General features: G+C 37.2%; 1 protein-coding gene across 1 annotated transcript in view; it reads right to left on the reverse strand.

Moving 5' to 3' along the window:
- VWA8 (von Willebrand factor A domain containing 8) overlaps nt 1–19517 on the reverse strand; it is a 198872-nt gene that overhangs the window by 150863 nt on the left and 28492 nt on the right. The window contains exons 5-9 of the mRNA XM_074168332.1: nt 9178–9345; nt 7076–7240; nt 6623–6672; nt 6184–6292; nt 3177–3281 (exon numbers count right to left, since the gene is read on the reverse strand). Coding sequence (XP_074024433.1) covers nt 3177–3281; nt 6184–6292; nt 6623–6672; nt 7076–7240; nt 9178–9345 — 597 coding nt within the window. The remainder of the gene's footprint in view (nt 1–3176; nt 3282–6183; nt 6293–6622; nt 6673–7075; nt 7241–9177; nt 9346–19517) is intronic.

The raw sequence follows: 19517 nt of genomic DNA on the forward strand, positions 1-19517 counted from the left end.
TGTTTAACTGGAGGCTGTTTTCCTTGAAAGCATTGATTTCTCCGTATCTAAATCTTCTAGAGAAAAACACTAAATAAATTTTTACTTAATGTTTGCAATCATATTTTATATTTTCATCTGTCAGTCAAAATAATTTGTTAATGCCAATATTTCATGCCAGTACAGAATCATTTTAAAGGCCATAATTCATACTTCCCTTTGCAAGGTCTTCTAAGTTTTAGTATAGAATTCTATTTCTTTAAGAAATAGAATTAAAATTTATAGTTTCCAAAGTGCAGAAACTTCAAATAAGGGTACATAAAGGCACATCATTTTCAACTTTATCTTGGTACTTCTGTCCTGTCTGTTACAAGCTAATCAAGGCTGTAAACTGTAGCCCTTGTACAAATGTTCTGTATGATAAGAAACTCGCAAATGACTGCTAATGCTGGATTAGCGTGCAATCCATAAACAGTTTTTTCTATGCTAACCAATTTGACACAAGGAGCCGCATTTGCATCAAACGAAAAAGTTAAGCCTAAAACAGGTTTTAACTCCAGCTAGATCCACTTAACAAAGAGATTTGCATTTCAAAGCATTTTTACACATCCAAAACTAACACCATAACAAACTCCTTTCACTCACAGGGAAGGTATAAGTCTATATTTCACATTAATTCATTATCGAGAATAAGAATTACGAGGAATACCTCAGTCTTGGTGGAGCCTCAGGGAGCAAGGAAGCACGTAAGGAAAAGATTTACCCAATTTGAAGCTAATGTTTGGGAAGACAGTGCCCGGAGAATATGATCTCTTCAAGAAATATGCACAGGGTCTAACAGCTGCCAAAACCATCTGTTTAGCCTAACCGCTGGCTACCTCACTTCTCAGCTCCGACAGCTGACTGGAAGGGAGGACATCCTGAAATTAAGATAAATTATCAGCTAGATTACTACTTCCCTGTATCTGTCTCCAAGCCTGATGTGTAAACTTTAAATTTTATTATATGAAATTTGATTTTATTTTCTTTAAATGTTAGATGATGTTAAAAAGCGATCAGTTGACACAAATTAACCCATCAATCGCAAATACACTTCAAGTATTTATTTTTTCAACTCTCAATACTTCCCAGTTAAGATTAGTAATTCCTAACTGTATTCTGTTACACAGAGAGAAGTATTCAGTGGCAAATATTAGCTGGACATTCTTTGGAAATCTGTAGGAAGGTAGAGTAAGAAATCACTTTGCTTCTGCCAGACTCCTTTCCCTCACATTTCTTATCAAATGGAAAAAAATAATTTCTTATCCATATTTAATACAGTTCTGGCACTGCTACTATTAAAATAGCATTATAAACAGAAGTTCCTCAGTACAAGCAGTAATTTTCTATTTTTCTTACGGTTCACTGCTTAACAAAATTTGCTGTGTGCAAATAGAATAAAATTCCAAGTAAGATTATATGTACATAATGGGACAAGTTCGTATAACTGGTGATGAGGAATAGTATCAAAAAAAAGGAAAATTAACACAGAAAAATGTAAGTGATAAGGAGTAAAAGTAGAGAATCATTGAGAAAGAAGATTTTACTAGCCAAATCAACCTGTCTTACACAGGAAGCAAAAGCATGCACGACATAAAATTAAATAAAAGAAATGGAAAATAGAGGAAGCTGATGGTACTGAACATAAAGACGTTCATCACCTATAACTGACAGGGGAAACAAAATGACACAAAGGATTTAAAATAAAGGCATATGAAGAACAGAAGTGACTATTACAGCTCTGCTAACCGAGAGAAGTCTGTATTTCCACCCTGACCATGGTTCTTATGAGCAACATTAGTCACCCTGACATGTAGTGGAAGGGCAACGCAGCATGACACAATCCATCTAGATTTCTGAGGCTGCCTGGAATAATGTCTCAACACAGGCGCTGCACTGGCTAGGCAGGGGTGGATGCAGGGACAACTGCTCTTCACAAACAAGGAGCAATTGGTTGTGAATGTGGCAATCAAGAACAGCCATGGCTGTAGCTACCATGAAATAATGGAGTTCAAAATCCTGAAGGGGAGTGATGAAGGCAAGTAACATTGACTACAGATCCCGGATTTCAGGCAAGATTGCCTTATTCAGAAGGTAGGACTCCACAGGAAGAAGCTTTGAAGGTTCACGAAAGCTAGCAGGTCTTTCAGGACAACCTCTTTCAAATGCAAGGATTGTCCATCCCAAAACTCAGGAAGACACATAGGAGACGAGCCCAGTTAAACAGGGAATACAGGACTGAGCTACAATGCAAAAAGACAGTATATGGGAGGTTACAGCAGGGATGGGCTACAAACATTTCCCTGACACGTAGGCTTGGTTTTAGGAAAAACAAAAATTCACCAGTTACAAAGTTGGTTATTTCTAAATATGCACATACAAATGATTTTTATTTTTCAGGTCTGAAAGAGCTGGGTAAGATGCTCTAGGTCATGAACGCTAATTTTCAAAAACATACATAACTCCTGCAACATATTCAAAAATGAAAGAAAGCCGGCACTGTGCTAAAGTTTTAAAAGGATAAATGGAATAATCCAGCATAATTTTATATATATATAATTTAATATATATAATTTATTTAATTTAATTTTTATATATTTAATTTAATTTAATATATATTTAACTTATATATAATTTAATTTTAGCTTTATAAGCTATTATTAAACATGAACAAAACAACAGGACAGATCTGACCAATAACAAGCAACAAAAGGCTAACACAAACCAAAACCAGAGACTAATATCTATAAACATGCTATACTGAATGTATTTTGTGCATATGATCTCTATTGTCATTTTAGTATCTCCTCTTAAAAGTCAAATGCCAGAGGTATTTTTTAAGCATTTGACTACCTTAACCATATAAGTAGCCACTTTCAAGTTAATTAACCACTTATATAATTAGGGTTTTTCTGTCATCTTGAACGGAGGGCTAAATATTCTACAGAACATAGAGGTTTCAGCTTTCCCTATAATGAAATCTATTGGCTTATTAAATTTGCTTTTTAAAAAGACTGTTTTAGCATCAGAAATAATGTATCCTTTTAGTTTATTTAAGAGGCTGGGTTTCTTTACAGAACTAGTGAAGTAACATAAGTCAGAACTACCGTCATAATCCATCACTCCCTGGAATTATAATATATATGTGCAATACTTACTTTTAACACATCTTTGACTGCAGTCTTGCCTTCCTTTCCAAGGAAAATATTATAGGGGTAAAGCCGGTCAATAACATGCTGGACTGACATCATAGGAAAGGTATCCTAATTCAAATTAAAAAATACAAATTAAAATACATGATTGGCTCATTCTATCAGCTATTAACCTGAAAATCCTACATAGCGCTGAATTTAAAATAAAACTGTAAGGGCAATATACAAATGACCCCTACATGCAGTATTCAATGAAATGTCAAAACAGGCATTTCTCAGGTGCAATTCATTATAATATAAATGTCTAAAGTAGATTAGAACTATATTCTGAAAATTACTTTATTTCCTGTGCATAAATGGAAGCTACAGTTACTGTCTCAGATGCCTAAAGACATTTCAGATTAGGAGAGACAAATCCCACTACAGGTAACTGAGTTTCATAGTACTTTTAGAAAAGAATCAATATGACAAGAAATCTATATTACAATGATGATCATTTCATTCGTAGCAATTTCTAGTATTTAATTTTTATTCTATTACAGTGTACAGATTCTACTTAACAAATCAACTCCTAGAAGTTTCTACATGGTTTGATCAAAACTGTTTTGGTTTGAAAGGAGTTACTGGATACGCTTCCGCTTTCTACACACAATTGAAAACAACTTTTTTTTTTTTTTACTGTCTCCTTGTTAGTTGTAAGTACTAAGTCTTTTGTCAGTTGCTGCCTGAACTAGACAAAGATTCATTTATTTTGTGCAGTAATAGAGAAAGAAATGGAAGTGCATTTAGGAATACTCAAGAAACATGCATAAAGCTTTTCATGGTGGAAAGAAGTGTTTCAAAACCCCTAACATAAGCCTTGATTATTTGTTTTATAAAAGACTTGCAAACTTTTAAGGACTGCTTGTGTGTAACACTAGTGAAAAACAGGCACTACGTTTTAAGCCTTCATCAAAGTAAGTCAAAAGTAAATAATGTAATTCAAACAAAATCAACTGATTTTCAGTCATACACTTAGATTTACATAGGCACCAAACTGAAAGAAGAGTTGTTTAGAAATGAAATCAGGAGATGCATATTTTATGAAGCGCATAATTCAATTCATACATGTAATCAGTAATACTATTTATAATGTTCCATATTAAAAAAGGATCAGTAAAAATAAACCATTTAAGGCACTGTAGTAAATGTACTGCTTAAAGGATCACGGAGCCCTTTATTGCATTTTAAAAGCCCTCTGTCTATATATAAAGACATAACATATAAATTGTCCACATTATCTGAAATTAATAATAATTACAATGGTGTGTATTAGCCTCTTCAGAACAGCACCCTTTTCCTCCCTTTCATCAGGCCGGAGTTTTCCGGCTAAGAAATACATTTTGGGACTGCGTGAATCCACGGTAGAAGGTTAAGAGGCTACTCATTACAATGCATTCCCTCCACACTTTTAAACGGTTCAATCAACCAAGCTAGAAGTAGAGGATGGCAGTGACCCAGCATGTGAAGGAAAAATGCTACAGCTAGAATCTCTGAAAACAGTCAGCTTAGAAAACCAAGTGATTAAAACTAATTCTAAAAGAAACAGTTCTCGTCCACCTAAAAAAGACACTGTCATACAATGATAACACTTCACATTCTCTAATGTAAAATAAAATGCTTCCTTCATTCCATAGTTTAGATAATAGCTTAGGGCTCATTTTCTTTCCGTTACTCTGAAAGCCATCTGGCATTCATTTAAAAATAATTTTTCACTACAGGGCTCAAAGAATAAAGTTGCAATTTATTTTAAAATCCAATATGTATTTCTTTCCTAAAGCCCTCCAAATACTGTTTCATTTCTCTGAACTTGAATTTTAATCACTTCTCAACATCTGGTGTAGTATCACTAATTCAGAAAAAAATTATGTCTGCAAGTATCCAGGACAACTTATGGGACGGAGCACCACAGTAACACAAGTAATCGGTACGTTTTAACGCATACAATCCAATAAAATATGTAAAAGTACGGTGCCACTGAGCAGTACCACAGGTAAAATGACTGCACAGAAGGCACAGCAGAGAATTATCCTAAGTCCTTGCTACAGACACCTGCGCCTTGGAGAGAGGGTTTGAGAAGTTGTCCTGGTATTTTACCTTCTTGGGTTGACCACATCTTCCCCTGTGCAAAGGGTACCAATCCCTCTCTCTCTTTATACAGATCTCATCTCCTCAGCCTCCTTCAGGAGGCACCTTCTGGTTTTACTTTGACTTTTAACCATGTAATTATAAAGTCCAAGGTACAAAAGCCTGTCAGGGAAAGCAGAAAGACTGACACAGCTTTACTCCTGATCTGCCACTGTGTGAACTCAGCAAGTGTACAGTTATTATATTTCCCTAAGGATTGTAGCTGTCAGGAAGTATTGCATCTTCAAGTGCGCACAGCCTGCATCTTCAGATAACCAACCCCCTATATCTATGTTTATTCTAAATCCACCATCCAACCCAAAGACCTAATGAAGACTTCATCTCATACAACTTAACTGGCTCCTATACCCACATTTGAATAGCTGGTTTGGGTCCTTTTAGGTGTCAATGGAATAGGTGTCTTTGCAATGCAATCAATCTGATTTACATACATGCCTTTAAGTCAAAAGGACTTTTAGGCTGTGATTTTTATTTTTTCTCCACTGACTACCTCAGTGCCATCAGGTAAACTGCAGATGCCCCTGAAGTCAGGTAAGATGATTTAGTAGAATAAAAAACATTATTTTGAGCACTAAAACACATTTAATCACATCACAAATCTTGTGTCATGCCATACTTTGTCCTTCATTATTATGCTATACACTTGGTTAAAGAACTATCCAGAGACATCTGACTGGGGCTTTTCTCCAGCAAACCATTCTTAGTTTTTTCGGGTTTATTTTTGAAATGTTCGTGGTAATCTTCTTCTAACAACACGAATAATCCAGATCTAATTTTGAGAAATTTCAAGCCCATGCAGTTTCACAGCACATGTGTATGCACATACCAAAATCTGAACTGCAGCCGATAAGCTGTCTAACGGAAAATCTGGAAGTCCCAAAGTAGAAGATTCTTGAGAACAGAGAGTTGTAGCGAAAGACAGGAGCTGAGAAATTCTGCAGAGGAAAAAGCAATTACAGAGTTTTATACATGCTATCTATATTTAAAATACTAAAGCCTAGAAAGTTAAATACAGTATAAGATGCTGAAACTATTTCTGAGTGCAAATAAGTAAGGTGTGATTGAAGTTCTAAAGCATTAAGGATTCATTATATGAAGGCTGCATATGAGAAGCTGTGTGAGCATACACCGACACATATTAAAAAACTTCTGCAGTTCTGGTCTCTATGCAGTGACAGAAGATACAAAAATAGCAAGGAGTCCTGAAAGGACATTGCTTTTCTTCATTCATTCATTTTTGGTTTTTTTTAATTATGAAAAATTACCTCTCTGTGGAAATGTTTGATCCAATTGAATATAATAGCTGAAGATGGTCCTGAAAATAGAACATAAAATCACAGAGTAAATAAATTTTGGGATCATACTGTGGGTCACAGCTCATGATATATGAGGTATTTTCTATTTCTCCCTCTAACTTAGACATGTGGAGTCTATTTGCTCCTTGACATAGAATTAATGTTATTTAAAAAAAAAAAAATATTATCAAATCTGTCTTTTAGGGTTATATTATTTTACAGAAGTTATTTTTCTGCTGTAGCATTCCTTGGCAACTCTAAGCCTGCTTTTCAGGAATTTATTAGGCCCCAGTATGAAAAATACCCTTGAAGAAACATTTATTACTCAAGGATTCTCTTCAGAGGTGAGCTAAGTAAAACATTATGTCAAAATATTAGCTCTGCTCAGTATAGATACTCCAACTCTTCTGCTAGGACACCTACCTTAAAGGGCAGATGATAAACATCTCTAGCTTGAAATCGAGAGCGAAGGGGTGGATCCAAAGGGTTACCAGAGTACTTAGGTACTGGCAGGCCCAAAGCTATCACTCGAAAATCTTCACTAACCCGAACAATCTTCCATGAATCTAACTCTGATTTTGTATGGTCCTAAATTAATTAAAATAAAGCAACAAGAAAGAGAAAAAAAATAAATTATATCATTAAAACCTTATGATGACTAAGCTGCAGATTGACTAACGGCCCTGGTCCTTCAGTCTAAATATTGAAATGTTCTCATCTTTATTTCAGAGGAGCTAGAAAGCATTGGACCATTTGTGGATGGTAAAAGCATGTTATTCCAAAATGAACATAGATACAACACTTGATTGACCAAAGACAGATGGCTAAAGCTGAAAAGGTATCATTACAACATTGTTTTCACAAAGAATAGAAAATAAACAGACCACAAAATTTATTTTATTATGAAACATTAGAAGTGGGTTACCATGAGCAAGCTTTTTTCTCTTTTTTTCCTCTCTTATAACTGTAAAGGAGACTAAAATCTGCATTTAAAAAGTTTCATTTACAAGTAATGCTTTATTATAAGCAATAATATAGGAGGAGGCTCCTTCATGAGGACATTAATTGTTGTATTTCAGTCGTTGTCATCTAAAAGATTCACTGCATACAAAAAAAATGCACTCTTTAGTCTTCCCACATCGCAGTTAAATCTTCCTTGAAACCATATACGAGTACATTTTCTGCAGACCGAGATGTACAGTAATTATTCACACAGGAGAAGAGAAAATGAACACTAGCTTATATAATACAATATTCCCCAAACAACAAAACAACAATATTAGATTTAGTATCATAGCAAGAGATTTATTTAATTCATATACTATTATCAGTGTGCCTGAGGCACTCATTTTGAAACATTTTATCATTAGAAAATATTACAAAGGAAAAAAGAAAAGAGGAAGATGTTTTGCATAATTGTAACCAAATCCTGTCTAAGTCTGAATTCTCATTTTCAATCTTTAAATACAATTACATTTTAAAAGCGTACTTTTAAATACAGTAATAATGCTTCCAACAACTGCATCTACTAATTAAATATCATAAAAATGTTTGGAGAACGTATGGATCAGAAGAATTGAAACCATAGATGAGAGGCATTAGAAATAATGACATATTTTCAGAAATCCGCTACAGTACTTCAGCAGAGTTGGCAACTTCATACAATTGGGATCAATGACAAAAGGTTTATTGTAAAATTCCTTCCTGTGCCACATGGGTCTGAATTCTATACCTAACCACAATTAGGTTACAACAGACAGAAACATGAGTGAGCAGGGGTCAGGCCGTTACGGGAGACTGACAGGTATGTGATCAGAAACTACAATACATGACAGATGCGGAGTAGTACTGGAAACTGTCTGATGAGATTTACTGAGGTCCCCAAAAGCCTGAAAGGTATCCGCTCAAATTTAAGCAGTAGGACTGAAAGGCCAAAAAAAAAGGAAAACTGATGAAGTTGCAATGGCAGCAGATATTAAAATACCATTTCCTATAAAAAAAAAATAAAAATCCCCTAACCAATTCCTATAATTTAGATTGGCTGTTTACATATGCTTTTGTCAATTACAGGCAAGACAGCACTGGTGAATATAGTGTCGCTCATCTTGACATAATTTTTTTTGTATCCGAACATTTTAAAAGCTTAGCAACAAGGCTATTGAAATGTTGAAGCATTATCTGAACTTCATGGGAACAATTTCACCTTAAATCACAAGTATATTTTGGTTGCTCTCACATTGTGGCTTTCATATTTTAGAAACATACAGGCTTCATACAAGCTTAACATGGACTACTGTTTTTCATGTGGACAAACAAGATACAGATGAAAAGATTTCGTTGTTACAAGCAGCAGTTTGACTTCTCACATAGTTTTCACTCTGCCTATTTCATCCCACGGAATATCCCAGAAAAAACACCTGGTTGAGATTTCCCCCATTCAGCTCATACATACTCTCCCCTTCATAATGGTATTTCAGCACCAGCAAGGAAAACAAAAATGGAAAATTCAAACCGCATTTCCATACCTCCAGAAGTTTGTCATAACGCTCTGCAGACATGAGAAAACGACCATCTTCAAGCTGCATTTCCCTATTCTCCAGCAAATTGTTTAACACTGGCAGGACATTCCGCTCGGCCTTCTCCAAACCTTCCAGCACGAGGATTCTGCCTTCGGTAGCCGCACGAACTGCACACTTTTCAAAGATAAAAAAAAACCCCAATATTATAATAAAATAAACATTTTGGATCTCATGAAATCTTTCTGAAAAAGACCCTCCCGGTGCTTTCCAAAAGAGTGTTCATTCCTGTAAGAAGCAGCAAGATTCACATCAGTAGTGATCAGGAAGAGTGGCAGCTGCTTGCTTTGACAGCGCTACACGTTCATGAGCTGGACTTTTATCTCCTAACTATTATAGGGACTGACAAAAATAGCTTCCAGTATTTTGTACCAACAGAATAAAACTTAAAACCTTGCAGGCATTTTTACCTGCTTTACATGTTTGCAGTTATAGTAAAATATTTAGAAAGAAGTCAGGTATTCCTTTGGATTGCTCTGCTTATGCACCAGTGTAATTCATCTTCAGAACATTGCTTTAGTCTGACTAGAACTTAAGCCTATTGAAACCAAACATGGATGATAAAAACAAAATACTGCTATAAATAATCAGATGTTAAAAATGTGATAAAATCTAAAAGATTTAGAATTACATTCCCTGACTGAACATGGTCTTCTCAAAACCAGAATAAAAATTAACTTGGGCCATTAACTTGATGATCCTTTGGAGCCTTTGGGACAGAAAGTGATTTCTTGTCTATATTTCACTTTATTAGTTTATATGTGGCTGTTTATTTATAAAGTGCATAATGTGGAGTCAAAATGTAAAATTAAACTCTGGTGCTGGTAATTTTGTGCAACTTTCTTGCAGTCGATGACATTCACTCAGGTAAATTAACTACACTTCATATCTAATATTCACAATTACTGTCCAGTAAAAGACTCTGAAATGCAATGCATTCTTGTCTACTTCCAATTTGCAGAAGCTTAAACAGATAATAATGGGGCAGGTTTAGGCACCAGCAACATTTAGAGGCACCAAAGAGTCTTCCTTTGTATTCCCATAACATTTAAACACAATTTTAGACACTAGCACAGTTGCAAAGGGAGAACAAATGAAATCTCTTCCCAGCATGTCTCCTATAAACTCCTACAGAAGAACCTGTCATATGATGCTAGATGGAAATCTCTGATGAATACAATAGATGTCAAAAACTGGGACAGAGAGAAAGAAGGAAGATACGGGGGAAAAAAAAAAAAGAACAGGTACCAGAACACAGAAGTGAGAATTACATATGAAAGGACAAAAGCATAAGCATAAACTAGAAAAAAAAGAACAGTTCGGCACAACAAATAAATTGCTACATGGTACAAAGCATACAACAGAACCAGAGATCCATCTGAAGAGACAAAGACGATATGGTAAGTCTAACTAATTTAGATGCTTCTTAAGTACAGTACAGAAGCAGAAATAACTACAGGAAAATTAGTCATAACGTAAGCTTTTCACATTGTTATTAAAATGGGAATAATTCCTTTATCTGATTTGGATTCAAGCAGACATGACTGGAAAAGGGCCTTCACAAATCCTGGTACACACCTCCAGATCAAGTTCCCTTCCCTGAAAGACATTCTATATAAGATTTAAATAGCTAGCCTCATAATCCAGTATCTGAGGAACCTGGAATAATCCCATTAAACAAGTAATAGTCCTCAGATTATTTCTCTTCCACAGAATCAACAATTCTTTCCAAAAGCAATCAGTATGTGAATTGATTGTTGTTGTTGTTGTTATTGTCAATTCAGGACACCATACTCTACTAACAGGCAATATAAAATTCCTCTCTTCTCATCCCACAAAAATTGTACAAAGGACAAATTTTGTACTAACATTCTTCCCTAGGAAGGTCATTGGTCAAGTCAAAAATCTGCTCCAACCTGCTTGAATAGAAAACCTGAATCTCCAGTGGCCAGTCCAATACCTGGCATGAACAAAATGCTATTTTGTCTGAATGTAGTTTGGAGATACAGCCAGAATATGCTTTAACAAACAATGTATTTGCCAAGTTGGTTGGATTCTGCATATTATAAGTCTATGAATACTTTATGACTAAATTTTACTAGCTAGAGGAAAATACACATTCTGTTCATATGGTTTCAAAATATTTTGAGTATCCATAGAATCTTGTTGACTAAGGTTGAGACACGGACTCTATGGATGAAGGCTCATCCTGCTGAAACAACAGGCTTCCAGCATCAACACAAATCTCTCTCCTGGGCTTGTACATGAAGACAATGTGCTGAAAGGGTAGACTGTGAATATCTGGAAGTATATACCATCCTTAACTTCAAGAAAGAAGATGCTCTCCATCAGCAGTGCAATCTTGAGAAACAGCCTACAACACTATGTTGCCTGCTGATAATCGGCTTACAGAATCAAAATTTTAAAAGTATACAGTTTCTTGAAATTGGAAACTATTTGAAGTATTTATTTAAAATTCTATTACTCAGCAAAATTCTTCTAACAGATATGTTACAGATGGTCTTTGCCTACCTATATGTGCCTTTTACAATCAGCTTCAGGAATGGCTGAATGCACAATCATGAGTTTTCGCTTCTTAATCAAAGACACCCCATGAGAAAAATAACACCAACACCACCTGGGTGCTAATTTACTATTCTTCGCAATTGCGCTTCTCAGATATCTTCAAAACATAGCTGAAATCCTGGAAATTATCACAGAATAGTTTGGGTTGGAAGGGACCTTTAAAGGTCATCTAGTCCAACCTCCTCTGCAATGAGCCAGGACATCTTCAACTAGATCAGATTGCTCAGAGCCCCATCCAACACGACCTTGAATGCTTCCTGGGATGGGGCATCTACCACCTTTCTGGGCAACCTGTGCCAGCGTTTCACCACCCTCAGAGTAAAACATATTTTTCCTTATTGCTAGTCCAAGTCTTCCCTCTTTTAGTTTTACCCCTTGTCCTCTCACAACAGGCCCTGCTAAAAAGTTTGTCCCCATCTTTCCTGTAGGCCCCCTTTAAGGACTGAAAGGTCCTTTCAATAATGTCTCCCCAGAGCCTTCTCTTCTCCAGGCTGAACAACCCCAACTCTCTCAGACTGTCATCACAGAAGAGGTGTTCCAAGCCTCTGATCATCCTCGTGGCCCTCTTCTGGACCAGCTCCAACAGATCCATCTCATTCCTGTCCTGAGGGCTCTAGAGCTGAATGCAGTGCTCCAGCTGGGGTCTCACCAGAGAGGAGTGGAGAGGCAGAATCCCCTCCCTTGACCTGCTGGCCACGCTTCTTTTGATACAGCCCAGGATACAGTTGGCTTTCCGGGATGCAAGCACACATTGTCAGCTCATGTCCAGCTTTTCATCCACCAGTACCCCCAAGTCCTTCTCGGCAGGGCTGCTCTCCATTCCTTCATCCCCCAGACTGCAATGATACTGGGGGTTGCCCTGACCCAGGTGCAGGGCCCTGCACGTGCCCTTGTTGAACCTCATGAAGTTCACACAGGCCCCCTTCTTGAGCCTGTCCAGGTCCCTCTGGATAGCATCCTGTCCCTCAGGCATGTCAACTGCACCACTCAGCTTGGTGAGGGTACCCTCGATCCCACGTCTATGGGATCTATGGGTCTACGTCATTGATGAAGATATTGAACAGTACGGGTCCCAATATGAACTCCTGAGGGACACTACTTGTCACCAATCTCCATCTGGACATGGAGCCATTAACCTCTGGATGTGATCATCCAGCCAATTCCTCATCCACCTAACAGCCTACCCATCAAATCCATCTCTCTCCAGTTTAGAGAGAAGGACGTTGTGGGGGACCCTGTCAAAGGCCTTACAGAAGTCCAGACAGATGACATCCGTAGCTCTTCCCTTGTCCACTGACGTAGTCACTCCATCATAGAAGGCCATGCAGGGCTTGCCCTTGGTGAAGACGTCCTGGCTGTCTCAAACCACCTCCCTGTCCTCCAGGTGCCTCAGCATAGCTTCAAGGAGGATCTGTTCCATGATCTTCCCAGGCACAGAGGTGAGGCTGACACGTTGGTTATTCCCAGGGTCTTCCTTTCTACCATTTTTAAAAATGGGTGCAATGTTTCTCTTTTTCCGGTCACCAGGGACTTCACCTCACTGCCGTGACTTTTAAAAGGTCATGGACAGTGGCTTGGCAACTACATCAGCCAATTCCCTCAGGACTCTGGATGCATCTCGTGAGATTCCAAGGATTTCTGTATGTTCAGGTTCCTCAGGTGGTGACAAACCTGACCTTCTCTAACAGTAGGAGGGACTTTACTCACCCCAGTCCCTGCCTTGCAGTCCATCCACTGGAGAGGTGTGGGGAGAGAGATTGCCAGTGAAGACTGAGGGCAAAAAACTTGTTGATTACCTCAGTCTTCTCCTCGTCTGTTGTTACCAGTTTGCCAGTCTTTCTCATCACCGGGGGTATGCTTTCTTTGACCTTTCTTTTCTGGATGACATACCTGTAAAAACCCTTCTAATTATTCTTTGCATCCCTTGCCAAGTTCAGCTCCAGCTGCACCTTGGCCTTTCTGACCCCATCCCTACACAGCTGGGCAGTGTCCCTATACTCTTCCCAGCATACCTGTCCCTGCTTTCACTGCCCATGCATCTCTTTCTTGCCCCTTAGTTTGACCAGCAGGTCTTGACTCTGCCATGCTGGTCTCTTGCCCTCCTTTCCTGATTTCTTACACCTGGGGATTGAGAACTCCTGCACTCTAGGGAAAGTGTCCTTAAAGATGTGTCAGCTCTGTTCTGCTCCCTTGCCCCTGAGGGTAGTGTCCCAGGGGGGTCCTATAAGTAAGTCCTTTAAAAACTCGAAGTTTGCTTTCCTAAAATTCAGGGTCCTGACTTTACTCTTCGCCTGCTCCATATCCCTCAGGACTGCAAACTCCACAAGTGCACGATCACTGCAGCCCAGGCTGCCTCCAATCTTGACGTCATGAATTAGCTCACTTGCGTTGGTGACCATCAGATCCAGTATTGCATCCCCTCTGGTGTGACAACTGTTCTCCAAAATACAACGAAATACAAATTGTTCTCCAAAATAAAATTAAATAAATTCACAATTCATCTGCCTCTATAGTTCTTGTGTTAAATAGCATAAAGTTTGCTCTTAAGACCAAAGCAACTGCATATCTCTAGCTGAAATTGGTATTTCTGCTTTCTGGTGGTTGATGAGTAATAATTTTTTCTAATAAGCTAGTCATATTACAAGGCATCCTCTGATTCATTATTTCAGTTTTATCTGTGTATTGATGGATTGGTATGGAAACTAAAATGCATACAAAAATCAGAGGAAGAAAAGTTAAGTTTGCAAATCTGTCACTGAAAATCATTTTTAAAAATGCTTCCAAGAAACAAAACTTCATAATTCTATAATAAAAATCTGGAAACAGCTGTGCTGCCTCCCTCTCTCAGCAGCCTCGTTTGTTCTATATGTTTAACATAAAACACAATTTGATGGGCAGGGCTTATATTGTGCAACCTTGATGATAAATCTGAGATTAAAAGTATTAATTTTTGTTAAAAGGCCGAGAGGGATTTGTTAAACTTTCAGATTTACCATAACTGCAGCGAGGGACAATTTTGCTTGTCAGATGAGGACAGACACTGCTGCCTCCCACTCGTGCTCCTCGGGCTCTGAGGATGGTAACCTGGATACCTGCTCCAGGGAATACCTGCAGCTACTGCAGGCCAGGAGCAGAAACCCTTCACACGGTGCTGCTCTCATAGTAATGGCTTTATGCAACAAATACATAACGCAGATTGCTTACCCCAGTTTCACACTGCACCTACAAAGATTTATTTTTATCTTTAAAGGCAAAAATACCTTAGGAACGAGACAACCCTATGCAGACTTTAATTGTCTTTCCTGCAGCTGAATCATGGTGAGCTTCTCCTCTTGAGCAGTGCAAAACTTGACAACTGCAAGAAGCTGTAAACCCCAATTTTGACATAAATCACATTGTATAAGCACATGGATAAAGTTTTACAGTGTCAGAAAGGACACTGTAAAAGGACAGAAAAAAGTTCACCACAATGCACATAATGAAATGCACAAACATCAGAGAAAAGAGGACATTTTTATAAAGCTAAGCAAAATAGTCTGTAAAGGCATCAGAAATGTTAACAGCATAGTTTAAAACACCAGAACTGAAACGGTAGTTCTGTTTTCCCAGGAAAATGCGTATCGTAAACCAGAAAACTCTAGTCACACTCAAATCTGTGAGGAAGGTTCTCAGGGAACTCTAAAGGGCTTTAACTTTTCAGATCTGGGCATCATTCTGAATATGATTTACAGGCTGATATGGCTGCAGAACCGTATTAAATAAGTGCTGCAGAAATTGCTCAACTGTCATCAGTAAAAAACTTTTTTTTTTTTTTAAGGAGCTGCCTCACGATAAGTTTGTTTTTAGAAGATGACTTGTCCCTGGTCTGAAAACTGGATCCCTGTAATGACAACTCAAGCACAGCAACTAAACCACAAAGTGGCAAAACAACAGAACAAGCAGCTCAGTGAACACGAGAACTAATGAGGTAACGTTTCCCCTACATCTGCAGCCTACATTTCAGATGTCTCTTCCAACCTAATATCTTGTTCCCACCACCCGCACGATATCCCACACAAACTCATCCGCCCAAGTCTTTCCACTCCTGTATCTCATAAACATCCCAACAATGTAATGCCCAGATGTTTCTTATGGTGAAAAGAGACGCTTAACAACCATCTGGTAAAGCCAACACAAAACTTCGGCTGGTTTTGAGCTAAGACGATGCTGACCGACTGCAGCAGGCCAACAGAACTTCAGCAATTAAATCCATGATGCAGCTTGTCTTCCAGGGATGGAAGGTGGATATTAATTTGAAGTATCTACCAAGCTACCAAATAACACAAAACTCAGAGGAAACTGATACTTTCTAAATTTCTTTCCATAGCTCAGATACAATTAATCACATTTTTCAAATTTAAATAATTAAAACTAACCAACAAGTTAAAGATAGCAGGAAAAGAAATGACTGAGATGCAAAATAGAATATGCTATAAGCTTTTATTCCTCATTTTATCAGGGAAGGAAGAGGACATTGACCAAGACTTGTAATTTACTGTAAGTGCCTCAGGTTATTCTTTTAAGAAGATGCAACAGAACTAATAAAGTCATCATTTTTTTTTTTATAATACTTACATGGAAATAGCAGATTATCTAGAAACTTAGAGACAGTCTTAAGATAGATGTACAAATAGACGTTGAGGGCAGTGATGCATATAAGGCTACTGGGGAATCTATTTTGCTAGATTTAAAAAATATCTGTAAACAGCACGTATAATGGTGTGCCTCTACCAAGGAATATCTTTCAACATACTTGTTCAGTTTTAAGGCCTCTTAATTCCTTAGTTATTGTTTTCCCTCAAGAGTTGAGCAAACAGGAAAGTTGTTGAACAACGCTGAAATGGATGACTATTGAACGGATTGAAGTGATAACATACTTCCTCCAAAATAAAAGTTTCGTCAAAAACTAAGTAGTAAGATAAAGGGTTATTAAAAGCCAGGTTCAACCAGTTTCAAAGCAACAATGTCAACCTTTTATAAAAAATACTGTTATCTTTTTCCTGAAATATTCGTAAAATCTTGTGTTAATTGTTTAAAATAACATGTATTTAATAAAAAATTTCTGAACGTATAATGCCATTCAAAAACGAGATTCAAAAACAGACCTACTATTCATCTAAAATATGTATTCTATTTTTTGTTAAAATTTTTTTCACTTTGTAGATGATAAATTATTGTTTTGCTTTTTAAAATTTAGGCCACAAATATGCTGAGTTACATGCATTCCAAATGTGTTGTTCAGGTTTTATCAATGCAATAGTAACTAATGTTGTTAGTCAAATTTAAAAAAGTAACTTCAGAACTAAATAATTCAATCTTTTTCTCCCTCTGCAATGGAGCGGGGGACCTACATTTTTAATATTCGGCCTACCTCCTTGCTGAGTTAATCAAGTGTTTTCTGGGTGGGTTTTAGAGCTAATTTTCCCCCATGAAGTTAGGAAAATTACAAGGCAGGTTGCATTTAATACTCTCATTCACTCCTGTTTTTTTTTAATGGAAAAAAAAAAAAAGAGACAGAGAAATCTCAGTATACCAGAGCACCATCAAGCAGCTTAGTATCCAGAGAGAGATTCCAGTTTTCCGCAGTAGTTCACGTTTCAGTGAGAAAGAATGGCCTCAACTGGCGAGCTCCTAACTCACGATGTGCAACACCGTGGCACAGAATGAAAAGCAATTTAAAAAGAGACAACCTGAATTTATAGGAGGTTTGAATCAGGAAACTAGGCTAGAAAAGTTTACCCTAGGAAGTGAATCGACATGCAATAAGATCTTAACTATGTTAATGTGACAAGAACTGGAACAGTCTTTCATTTCACAGTCATTGATTTTAGCTTCCCCAGTCATTGATTTCAGCTTCCTCCACACATTTTTTTTTTTTCCCTTTTTGAACTACCACACATCAAATGATCTGTTTTATTTCCATCACCCCTTCCTCTAATGTGACAGTCAGGTGCTTTTGCAACACTGCCTGCAAACTGTATTTACAAGAGATTATGTCCCCACCTACGCAGGGTGCACCCAGTTTAGCTGCTTTACACCAAGCATATTAGTACAACAGTACATTTACAGCAGGTATGTGAAACATTTTGCATCTCGGGCAGAGAGCAGGCCCAGGAGCAAGCAATCCGAATTTTTCAACAGATTTACCAGTGCAAAAATCCACAAACAAAGAAACTATGGGGTTTTATCTTAATTCTGTACAAGTCTCGTCTCCCGGGCAAGAACAAGTGAGATGGGTTATTTTAATTTTTCTTTCTGATGAGTAGCAGAATAAAAAGGAAATCAAGTGCTTGACAGATATCTAAAAATGATGAAGTCACTTAACGCTTGTAAATCACTGATTCAGAGCACCATCCATCAAGTCCATATTGTCTATGAATGTTATGATCCCGGATATTACAAAGTATTGCCCCTTCCTGCATTGTAGGAAATACTAGCTGAAAAGGAAGTGGAATATATATGTAACAGACACAAACATAAGAAAAAAGAACCCTACACCTTTGATTTTACTCTATACAGAATTATAAATATACAGTCCTAATATTCCTCACGTTACATCACAGACACTCATCTACATGCCCTCCACATCAAAACAAGATACCAGACTGAACTACTAACCTAAAAAATGCAGTTAAATCCTGACACTTTTAGAAACATAAGAGAAGTTTTGCAAATGATTAAACCAAAATCACTTCTACAAGAGGCAACTATATAAGGGTCCTTTTCATGCATTTTCTTTTTAGATGCAAGATATGTCAACATCAGTAAAGATTAACTTGATCCAAATACTGTTGGTTTCTATCTAATATTTCCCTCTTTCTGAGCAATGTTGGACACAACAAGAAAACTAATAGTAACATTCATACTTCTGAATCACTGCATTGCTTGCCTCTTCTTTCTACAGACTTTGCTATTTAGCTCCCTGTATTAGACAGACAGATCCTGCAGCGACAGTCCATCAATGAAATTATAATTTCTGACAATGCCTTTCCTGTGACCAACTTACCAGCTCATCAAAAATCCACTCCAAGGTACTAAAATTAATAAGTCACAGAATTACACAATTTGCACTCACCGGTTAATTTTTTTAAAAGCTGAATTATTCTTACCCATCTCTTTCCCAGAGTATAGAAATACTTTTTTTTAATATTTATACACAAACATATATACATATGTATACATACACGCTCTCAAATATGATTGTAATTTCATTCAATTAATCTTATGTTTTATTTTATAATTCTCTTTCTAATCTTTCTTGATTAAAAGAAACCAAACTCAAGTCTGTGTAGTGCTACTCCAGGGGATTTCATGTCATGTTCATTTTACAGACAGGATAGTTTAAGCTGTCATTTCTGTCAGTCTGTGTGTTTAATTGATTACTACATGAAGTCTTTCAAGCCATGGTAGAAGATAATTTTTCTGGTATCTTGACAATCAATTTTAAATTTTATCATTGTACAATTTATGATGCTGGTGCAGTTAGGAATGCCAAAGTATTCTACTAAAATGAGTATGTTCAAATAGTTCGAAGATACACCAAAACTGAGTCTAACTCTGTATATAGAGAAATGACAATGATCTACATAGTTATTCTCTCAGTGGATACAGCTTAATCAGCAAATGTTCAGAAACATGACACTGTATTTGTAATTTTTCAGCAC

Source organism: Numenius arquata, chromosome 1, assembly GCF_964106895.1.
Source record: "Numenius arquata chromosome 1, bNumArq3.hap1.1, whole genome shotgun sequence".
NCBI lineage: Eukaryota > Metazoa > Chordata > Aves > Charadriiformes > Scolopacidae > Numenius > Numenius arquata.